The 11,487-nt window shown below is 35.4% G+C and overlaps 1 protein-coding gene across 2 annotated transcripts; it reads left to right on the forward strand.

Annotated features, from left to right (window-relative positions):
• Positions 1–26: 26 nt before the first annotated feature.
• Positions 27–11,147, forward strand: Exo84 (exocyst complex component Exo84). 2 transcript variants are annotated; one of them, XM_019041850.2, is made up of 10 exons: positions 27–289; positions 1,409–1,564; positions 2,173–2,381; positions 3,117–3,404; positions 3,642–3,768; positions 4,608–5,123; positions 6,460–6,590; positions 7,525–7,750; positions 8,072–8,259; positions 9,292–11,147. In XM_019041850.2, exons 1-10 carry the CDS (start codon positions 235–237, stop codon positions 9,448–9,450), a joined length of 2,055 nt encoding a protein of 684 aa, XP_018897395.2. In that variant the 5' UTR covers positions 27–234; the 3' UTR covers positions 9,451–11,147. The 2 variants fall into 2 exon arrangements, with proteins under 2 accessions (XP_018897395.2, XP_018897394.2); XM_019041849.2 differs by having other exon boundaries at positions 28–289; positions 8,069–8,259.
• Positions 11,148–11,487: the final 340 nt, after the last annotated feature.

The following is an 11,487-nucleotide window of genomic DNA, read 5'->3' on the forward strand; positions in this document are numbered from 1 at the left end:
CCTGATGTTAGACGTTGTTGTTGTTTGTGCTCTTTTCTCTTATCAATCTTGTGGTTTTTCTTTTCTTAGTGTGTCTTATGTCAGAAAGATTACATTACATTCTATAAAAATAGGACTTCGAACAGTTTGAGTTCTTCAGAAAATGACCTATATATTCCACAACCATCCACTAATTCGTTTTATTCCTTTCTAATTATTAAGAATTTATCATCTGCAGTCGAGTTCAACTCCTGGATGATGGATGTCATTATTCAGAAGTTAAGCGCTCCGGATTTTTCCCCTGAAAATTGTAAGTCACTCGTTTAGCTTTATCAAAAATATCCTCCAACTCACAACCGCATACTGACACAAATTGCAGTTTCTGCACTACCATCCAGGCCGATCATTGAAGTTTTGCGTTTGTCAGGCGGACATAGATGACATAGTATAAAAGGCGGAGTGTGATTGGTCGGCTATGTAATATCGCTGCTTTGTCGTGCCATGTCGGGTTGAACTCACGACAAGCTATCGGTACCTCTTAAGTTTCTGACAGTGTGTCGTCCATTCCACCTGACAAAGGCAAGACAAAGCAGCGATAAGACGTAGCCGACCAATCACGCCTCGTCATTTAACCCATGTCATCTATGTCCGCCTGACAAACACTGAATTTCAATAATCGGCCTGCAGGTAATCAATCAGGGTGATTCCTTACTTTAAGTCTTTGCACTGTTAGGTCTACAATTGGGCTGCGTTAAACAGGAAAGAACGAAGCCACGTCATTTAGCGGCAAATTTTATTGGGCAATTTAATTTTCTACATGATGAAAGTATTGTGAATTTTCGTGCACAATTCAGTGAATTTTCTCCACAGTACGAAGCAAATTCCTTCAAATTTTCAAAGAAATCTGCTCAAATGTTCTCTTGTTAAAAATTAAATTACCCTGTTAAGTTCTGCAATAGCCAATGTGGCTTGGTTCCGTTCTTTTAAACGTAGTCCAATTAATGTTTGTCAGACTGATTATAAAAGGCATCTCATCCAATACTATAATCCAGCATGAGCGCAGCTAAGTAAGTTGAATAGTATCTATTTCACCTTTGAATTTGGAAGTCATGCACCTGCATTTCTAACCATAGTTTTGTTACTTATCGACGGTGCAAGTCGGCAATCAAATAACTCCGTTTGCGATGTCGTAGACTTCCTGTCATACTTTATTTTTTAAAGGGAAAACTACTCAACGGCAATTCTTTCTGCCTTAATTTTTCTTCTCTGTGCAAGGAAAGAAACTTCAAGGAATAATGTCAATTTGTTCTCCTTTAAAAAAATGACATAGAGGCGGAGATTTTCAGACACCGCAAACGAGTTATATGATTGCCGACTTACACCGTCGTTATCTATCTTTTGAAACTAATTTGTATATTTTCTGGCCTAGATGTTCAAGAACTCACACAAAGATGTGTTGGAAGTCAAGAATTGGAACAGCAGAGACTCAGGATACAAGCCTTAGCTGAAGAAACTAACACACTGCTCAAGAAAAATGTGTACCGTCACTACATGCAGTTCATTGAAACTGCCAAAGAGATCTCTCGTATCCTTTTTTATTCTGATTGGTAGGCAGGTGCCTCATTACTAAATATTTTTTTGCAATTAAAAATTTTATCCCTCCTTGAACTCCAAACCCTGTAAGTTGCACCTGTTATTTTTCTTCCTTCTTAATCAGTCTGAACCTTTAAGTATTCGGTCAGCCTCTCTCTGAGGAGTCAATAGTCCTCCAGGGATGAAAGGCAGTTCTGTGCCCATTCCTGAAGTGGCTGTTCAGATTGCCATTTGCCCTCTGGCCATACAAAAAACACCTAGAAATGATGAAATTTTTTTTTTTTTTTTTTTTTTTTATTGGACGATGACAATACTTCTCTACCCTCGAGGGGAGTGAGAAAGTAAAAGCCAAGTCAGCCTTTCCATATGCATCCATTGAATTTGTTTGAACCACATTTTCATGGGCATGTCACTCCATTCTACTTTGTCTTGGACGTAGCATGGATCATGAACTGACGTGTTGGTATGTCTGTCCTAGAACATAATACCTGCTTTCTTTCTCAGGAACTCTCGAAAATACTTTTCAAATGGTATACCCTATTTTATTTTTTCTTCTATAGAATCTTAGAGCGTGTATTCCTTGATCAAAATTATTTATAGATCTTGAGGGAGAAATGTACCAACTTTGTCATCAATTGACAGAACAAAGAGCACTTCTGGCGGCAATGACTACTGCCAGTGTTCGAGGTGAAAAAGGTCTACAAAGTAATGGTATAGGGGATGAGTGTGATGGAAACAAGGAGGAAGAGAAGGAACAGAAAAGGCGACAACAGCTCATCGACATCGGAGAGGCTGTTGAAGGATGCGTAGTAAGCTCCAATTGATTATTTTTATCAGGCTTAATCTCTAAGTTTTGGGGATCTTGGTAACTCTCTTAAGGCGATCGTATGTGACCTGGGGACAAGATTTGCCACTACGTTGCACTGTTATGTAGTTTGTGCCTTTGAAGAGCAATAAGATAAGATAAGATATATTTATTTCAAAAGGTAAGGCATAAAAGAAAAAACAACTATAATTATTGTTACGTACAAGTTAATGCAGGGAACTGATCCATAATGTGTAGCAGCATTAATAAATGAGGCAGCGTAGTAAGTGGTGGTCTTGTCCCTAGATCACATAGAATCTCCTTAAGATAGAAGAGAGGAAATGAAAGCCTTTTACTGTTTATAATAGAAGGATTGCACTGCCATGCGGAAAAATTTACCTCTGTTTCCCATTATTTCTTTCAAGATTATTACAGATGAGGCCTAAGTAAAAGTGCAAACTCATTTAGTTAATGAAAAACTTTGTGTAAAGACGGCTGAAACAGATGTTATTAAAGCAAATTTGTTAGGTACCTAATTCTTTGAAAAAAGGGGAGAAAACTCTTAACTATTAAATGCTGAAAAAATTTGAAAATTCATTAAAACTAGGAACATTAAGAAGTATTTAATAATCAGTTGAGGGAGAGTATCTCAAATAAGTGCTCCAATTATTGAATTTGTTGAACTTTTACAACAATATCGCTCAGGTTTAATGTGAACCATGTTGTTCCTCTGCCGCAGAGTTTAGTGGATATTCCTGGAAGACAGCTCATGTATGACGGCGACTTGCTGGAATTAGATCCAATAGACAATACTCCACTCCAACGAGTGCATGCGTATTTGCTCACCGACACCTTCATCATAGCGTCATGGATTCTCAACAGGCGAAGTCCAACAAGGTATAAATATGAAGCTGGTTACGAACTAGGAAGTTTGGCCGTCGTGAATGTCCGTGATTTAAAAAATGCCTTCAAACTTTTGGTCTTTCCTGATACAAGGGTATTCCAGTGCAGCAATAGTCAAACAAAAGTAAGTTTCAAATATGGTTATCCATTCAGCACTTATTTTAATTGTGTCCATTCAGCTTGAATCATCCAAATAATCAGCAGACAATAGAAGTTTTAAATTTTAATAATTTGTCTTTACAATATGCAGTCATGATCAAGTAAAGAATGAACTTTTTGCATGGTTTGTATTTCAATTATTCTGCTGATTTTTGTATTCCTTTTCTGTTGTATCATTAATTTAATGGTTTTTAAACTCTAGAAAGAATGGTTGGAGCAGTTTGAAGAGGCCAAAAAATTACTCGTCTCCAAGGAAAAAGTGAAAAGGGAAATTTCAGTCGAGCCAAAATCACCTGCTCGATCGGACACTTTAGAAACTTCTATGAATCGTAAGTGTCATTATTTTTATTTTGTATCTACTTCTCTTTAATTTTTATTTTTTTTTCATTGAACATCTCAAAGGCTAAAACGACCTGAAAATTCGATGCTGGGCAATTATATCTTCCAATTTTGGAAACTAACGAGCAAGTGGAAATGAGCACTTATTTCTAATTGTAAAAATTTGCTCTCCTTGTTGAGTAACAGATTGGGTGTGGCATCAGAGGTAGCAAGGATTCAAAAACCCCTGTAGGAGTGCTTCACCTCATTCACTCGATTGGACTGTTAATCCTATGCAAAAACTGTCAGGAACTAATTTCAAAGAGCATCTGAGCACCTCAGTTTCTCTCATTAAATAATTTTTAGTGTAGAACATTATGGTCGGAACAAGTTGAATTGAATTTATTCTAAACTTGTGTTTCCTTATATTCCTGCATATCCGTGATGTAACTGCAGAAATGCGTATCTTGCTTTGAAGTGTTGCAAAATTCCTGTCATACCTTATTTTCTGCATGGAAAACAACTAAATGTCATTTCTAAAAAACTTTGATGATTCATCTTCTCCATGTGAAGAATATTCTGAGAAAATTTCCAGCCATGATGTTGGTTCGGCCTTCTCTTCAAAAATAAAATAGGACCGGACATTTTAGAACATCACAACTTAGAAATGCATTTTCGCAGTTTCACCATTGACGTGTTAGTATCATGATCGTTTTCTAGAGTTTATTTTCTTACAACTGATGTCAAAAAGTTTTAAAGCTAAGGAACTCTCAACTTGGTTGAAATAATCCCATCAGACGGGAAAAAATAAAATCGATGTGAATTTTATAATTACAATTTTATTTTACAGCTTTTGAAGAACCAGAGGAGATTGAAACCCCTGACGAAACTCCGGAATGGCTACTGGAGGTTGCGGAGGATCTAGATGTATTCATAGCACAGCGGCATTTTGAGCAAGCTTACAAGCTAATTGAAAAAAGCACTGAGTATTTAGAAAAAAATAAGCTCAGCAACGATCTCGTTGCTGAAGATCTAAAGCGCAAGCTAGATTCGCGTGTGAAAACTTTAACCAATGTCCTAACGAAAGAGTTGGAGGTTTCGCCAGACAAGAGTCAGCAAGGTGGACTGCGGGCTGCGCGGCGAGCAGTGCGACTCCTGAACAAGTTGGGCAAGTCAACTCAAGCATGTGACTTGATGTTAAAGCTCTGTTCCAGTCTTCTGAAAACTCAATTAAAGCGAGTGAAATTGGAAGGAGCAGCTGTCAAGTATGTCACACGGCTTGCCACAGTGTTTTTTTCAAACCTTGCGGAGATGGTGCAAGAATTCCAGTTCAAAGCGTTTCCAAACAGTCCCCAGTGTGCATCAGGTAAGATTATTCTCTTCTTTCACCAAATAATTTTGCTGTAAAATAATATACAGAGTATGTCTCTATGTCTGAATACAAAACGATGTATCTCAATTGCAGTGTTTCAATATTTAAATTTCTCCAATAAATACAAGCCAATTTTATAGCTTTAAATTCATCTAGATATCCTGCTGACAGAGGAGAAAAATTATGAAGGTTTCTGAGAAATTACATTGACCATTTTTCCAAAGCAAAAATGAAGTATGACCGGAAGTTTGCAATGTCTGAAACCAAGATATGTTGTTCTGCACTTTGGCCATCAATCTTTCAGTAGATAAGTCTCTAAAAGCTTTTTTACGATAAATATTATAGTGATTTGTACTAAAAAAATTTCAAAACGGGCTTCATCAATCGGGAACAGTGGGACAGGCAGAGAAATTTTTTCTCTTTGAATGGTCAAGACAGCAGTCTGGCAGCAACACTAATTCGAACTCTGCAGTAGGTATGTGGTATCATGCGAAATTGAAGGAAAATCTTAGCTTTTCGAATATCTCAAATCACTGACGTTTCTGAATGTTATGCTCATATCGATATAAAAATCGCAAATTTTCTGCGATACCGAGGTGAAAATTGAGGGATCTTCTGTGATCTTCATTAACCACTGAAAATTTGCTTGTATGCTGCAATGTTAAGGTGTATTCCCCGTGATTTTTAATAATTTCACAATACTGCCAGAAAATGTGTGTATCTCCTGCAAAATGGTGGTGATTACTGCGTAGTTTCTATTTTTTAATTCCTTTTTTTATTACAAAATATCGCATTTCCTGCGTTACATAGATGAAAATGGCGTAATTTCGTTTCATTTAACGAATCCGTTCGAAATATCGCGGATCTCTTGCGATATTGAGATGACATTTGGGTAACTTCTTCCTTTTTCATACGTGGAAATCAAACGAGCAACTATTCGAACTCCGGAAAAGGTATGTGGTATCACGCGAAATTGAAGGAAAATCTTAGCTTTTTACCGATCACAAGTTCCTGGCGTTTATGAATGTTATACTCGCATCTATATAAAAATCGCGTGTTTTTCAAGATATTGAGCTGAAAATTGTGTAACCTTTAACATTTTAGGTACTTTTTTTTTTTGTTGTTAGGATAAAATCTACTTTGAGAAGAAGTAATTGAGTCTCAATGAAAAAACTGTCTCCTTTATTCAGAGTTGCTTATTTTTTGTCAAAATTATCTCTCACAATATATATTGTTTAGATCTTCAAAATTTTCTCCACTTTCTTTAAATGAATCCATCATCCTATGGCCTTAGTTTTTTACAAAATTAAATTGAAATTTTTTTTTTCAGTTTTGATAATGTGGCTGAATGATGAAGTGAACATTCTGATGTCACACTTGATTAAGCAAGTGCTTGTGAAGCAGACTTCCCTGTCAACATTATCACAATGCGTCATTGCCTTGCACACGCAGTGTAGTCAAGTAAGTCTTAAACTCTTTTTTTCATCTCTAAACATGCTCAGATCATTTATTTTGAAATTGTATTTTAAAATTGTATGGAGTAATGGAGGGAATTGCCTATATTATGGTTGTACGTTATGTTACATCGATACGTTACATTATCCTGACTATCTCTACATGCATACTACACTATACGGAGCAAATACAATTAGCTGTGTTGTCAATTTCTTAGAGGTCTCTAAGGTTCAAACCATGTCAACAGTGTTGTATGTATGTATTTGCATTATCCTATCTCCTATCTGTTTATAGAGAGTTTGACTGAACGTAGAGGTATTTGTTGTAACGTTGATGATCTACTTCCTTACAGCCTCAACTTGGAGGGCTGTTTTGGAACTTAAGAGTTTTTTTTCAGAGGAATGCAATGGCCCTATCAAGTTTCTCAAGAAATTTAACTGAAGAATAAGCACTTAAATTACAATGCCCTGTTTCACGCAAGATTTGCATTAAGCCAGACCAATTATAACGGAGTTTTAAGTTTTACCCGGCCATAAAGTATTTTGTTAGTGTAAGTGAAATTTGTAGCAAGAAAAATTCTTGTTACATCTAATACTCCAGTTTTGACTGTCAGTTTTTATTGATTTCCGTGCTGTTATGTCACTTTCAGTGTTGAAATTTTAGTGTATGCATCCTTTTGAACAAAATATAAATTGATATCTTTTGTTGCAAAGAGACTCATCACTATTAATAACATAGAGTGACTTTGGAGCCATTCCTAAAATATGTAGCATTAAAAATCTGAATTTTTGACACCCCCCCTTTTCCCCCTTCTTTTGAAGCATCCGTAACACAGGTCTGCGCCCTCCTTAAATTAAAGTAGTAGCGGTGTTTGATCCTTTGTTTGTCAATTGCATACTGATGCAGTTTATTCATGCTCATTTTTCTTCCTTCATTTTAGTTGGATGGTCTAGGGGTGGACGTCAAATATCTAGTTGATGGTCAACTAAGGCCAGGTCTAACGAGAGCATTGACTGATACTCGAGATAAACTGATAGATGCTGTGAAACTGCGTTCGGGTGAGGATAAATGGCACCCAACAAATCTCAACACTAAGCAACAGAGAGACAAACTGCTCAGCGAATTTAGCAATTTGCCAGCACTCCAGTTTGAGTCTTATATTACCGGTAAGCTTGAAATTGTCTCATGATTGGTTTTTTGATAATAATATACATAACAAGTATCTAAATGTTCCTGACCTGAACCAGCCCAGAATTTGAACTTAAGTATTAACTCTCATTTTTTATATTTGAAGATTTGAAACCATTGATGAAAAATTCAATATCAGGTCACAGCCATTTAATTTCAACAATGTATTTTTTTTTTTTTCACGTCCTAACTACTAGGGAAAAAACTTTCAAAATATTTTTCCTTTTAAAGCCCTCCTATAGTAAGGATTAATTTTTGAGAGGGTTCATTATTAACTTAATGACCGTTTGTTCTAGGAGACTTTTGGATCGGGCTCTCTGCCAACACTATCGCATTTGCCCGTCTCTACCTTTCATTGATTGAGGACTGTCTGTTGCTGATAACGCCTGACTTGACGCATACAATCGATCAGCTTCTCTATGATGTTTTCTCAGCTCAGTTGAAGCATGTTGGCAACTCGCTCAATAGTGAACGTTTTAGAAATGAGGTTTGTGGTTTTTTAAACTGAATTCGTTTTTATCTCAGAAGCTGCTTTGATTTAATAATAAAAGGGCTTTTGCAGTGCAATTTATTAAATATTCGAGCAGAAAACTCTATCAGAACTTTACCATAAATTTGTTCTCATTTTATCACAAATTTCAATGTTTGAGTGGGTCTGAAGGTACCCGGTTAAGTTTCAAGGTTTTTGTGGTGCTTTCTTTTTTTTCTCCAGCTAGTATGAGAAATGGGAAAATAATAAAACCTTAAAAAGCATAACACATGGTTCAGGAGAACTCATAGGACAATCTAGTTTACAGAATGTGTTTACACCCATCCATCTGCTTAATTTGTCGCATATTGATCAGTCATAAAAAGTGAGCAAAATTTGCGATTTTCAGAAAAACAAGGATGGTCTAAACCTGGGTATGTAGTTAAGTTCCTCTGATGCATAATGGTATGCTGGCTATGCAGCTATTCCTGACTTTGCAGACCATGATCAGGAAGTTCTTTCAGGTGCTCAGGGTGTCAGAGGGAAAAAGATTTGATCGTAACGGGAAATGACAGCCATTCAGGAACTTAGGAGGGTCTTGAAACAAGTTGTTGTGTGTGAAAAATTTGGCATTGCCCTCTCAACAGAAGGAGATATCTGGAAGAATTAGGTAAAAAAATCACTAAAGCGCACAAGGGAAAGAATTTTAAGCAATTAAGGACAGTAGATTATGCTGAAGTTGTTTAAGCTGCCCTCCAGTGGTTAACTTGGAAAAAACTCCTGACTTTTTTGCAAAAAGGTTTGGTTCTAAGAAATTTTCCCCTTAAAATTTGGTCTTGAATGTATTATCCATTCAGCTCCATGTGTAGCGGATATCTTTCTGTATTGGATAAATATTCTAGTTCCTTGAGATCCGGTACACACAGAGAGAGAGAGAGAGACTACTGTATCATCTGATTGCAACTTTAGTTATAAATTATTTTTTTTTATTTGTGATTTTTGTTAGATTTAGTGAATAAAGATTTCATTGATATTTTACTTTAATTTCAGAGGCAATTCATTACAATTAATGGCAAATTCCTGGTTGATAAATTACTGAAGCACTGCAATGAGCTGTATGAGAAAAAAGTGGGTGTTCGATGCAAAAAGCTAGACCAACTTAAGATTGATTACTCCAGATATCAAGTCACTATCACAAGTTACATTTAGTCAACTAAATATAAGTGCCTTAGAATCTCACCTCTAGAAGGTTTGTCTGTGATAATTGTGTATTTTTATGGCTACTTTTTGCCTGTTTTGTACACAGTGCCTTTTGATCTTAAAAGGCAGTATTATCTGCAGTGTGTTTTCTGATGCAGGAGCAAGTCAAATTTGAGCAATGAGACATTATTAACTTTTTATCAATTCATCAAACAACTGATAATATGTACACGCTTCAAATCATGAGTTTAAAAAAAAACAAAAATTGCCAACTAATTTATAATTAGATCACTCAGAAATCTTTTCGTCAAAGATCAAAACATTTAAAGCCAGAGCTAAGCCGAAATTTGAAGCCAGCAAATGTATCTACATCTCTGTTTTAATAAAAAATTAAAGAATATCTGTATTCAAAGTACCCAGTTTCATTTCTAACCTGTAGAAGTAATCTTAGTCAATGCTGATGCGTTGTAAATATCAATCGTACCTTGTACGTTGACTGCCTTAAGTTGTTTAAAGTTGTTTTAAAATTTTGTACAAAGGTAATCAAACTGAAGAATTTTCTGGAAGGGTCTCAAATTGCACACGTTTCTAAAACTGTAAACGAATGAAATTTTCACAAGACTTTTCTGTCTCTGGTCAAAGAACTTAAGAATTAAAGAGTTAATAGTTAAGGAGGATTCTTCCCCTCCAGAGGTGGAAAATCTTTATTTTATATTTGTATTTCTTTGCATAATTTATTTTTTGAGTCAATAACTGTTTTGTAACTTTATTCTATAGCTGCATCTCAGTCTGCTCATAACCTAACAGAAGTTTTCAGTTTTTTTGAAACTTCAGATAATAAATGGTACATATATCCCTTCCTTTGCCAACTGGTAATTTTTCCTGTCAGTATTGGTAACTGAGTGTCCTTTGAAAACCTAAAAACATGGAAAGGCCTCTTGCTTAAAGGACTGTCGGTACATTTTTCAGCAATACTCAAGAATCCGTCTGTTCTGTACCAAATAGATCATTTTGTCAGTTCCTCTCTTAAATATCAGAAACTTGGATGAAACCTACCAATTAAAATTTGTTTTAATCCTTTTGCCTCAGTTATTTATCACGTATTAGCTCAAAGTAAGCTCCAAATCAAACAAAGTTGGTTTTGTCCCTGTACCTACTTTATCAAAAAATATTGTTTTTCTTAGTATAATCAAGAGGAAAAAGAAGGGCAATCCCGGATTTCATCAGAGAATTTTTCACATGAAAATCAGGAAAAATCCGAGAATTATTAGGGAATGTAAAAAATCGGATCATATTTTACAGTCCAGCATTCTGATGTTGCCTTAATTTCATTCTTTGTAGAAAAGCAAATAATAAGTTTTTGGAGATTACTTTTTTTGCTGTGTTGCTACTCTGAAGCAATCAAACGGTGCTATCATTTTTAGTAATAGGTAGCCGGTGAGATCCACATCCGAGCATATCTTAATCATCTCTTCGTGAGTTTATAAGAATACTGCTCTGATGGTTTTCTGTTCCTCATTTTCCATTGTAATTATCGTATTCAATTATCATCTATATTGTTATATACCATGTAAATTATCATAATTTCATTAATTTTATCTATCAGAAATGATTGCAATTATCATTTTTCTTTGTTATTTTAGTTATTTTTGTACTTTTTTTTGCATTTTAATAGTTGTCGAATATACATACTTAAATTATTTTAATGATTTCTTACACCTCATCTTTTGTTACCATAGATTTTGTGCTACTATCAAGAGAATATTGTTTCATAGGAAACTAAATATTTTTATGATCATCGCAGTAAAATTTTCAGTGTACATATTTCCAAGCATTTTTGGAGCTAAAATGGGGGGGCTTGGAGAACAAGACGAATAAGTGCAGTTTTTGCTATTTCAAGAAATACAAGGTGGAAGTTTTAAAGTTACTGAGAGTCTTATGGTGGAAAGAAAATTCAAAATCACTTCCTGATGCCTCATAACTTGATTTTAGCAGTGAATTTTTCACAGGTTATAATTTAAGAAGTCCTACCTAGCTTTAGCCATC

This window comes from Bemisia tabaci, chromosome 3 (genome assembly GCF_918797505.1).
Source record: "Bemisia tabaci chromosome 3, PGI_BMITA_v3".
Taxonomy (NCBI): Eukaryota; Metazoa; Arthropoda; class Insecta; order Hemiptera; family Aleyrodidae; genus Bemisia; species Bemisia tabaci.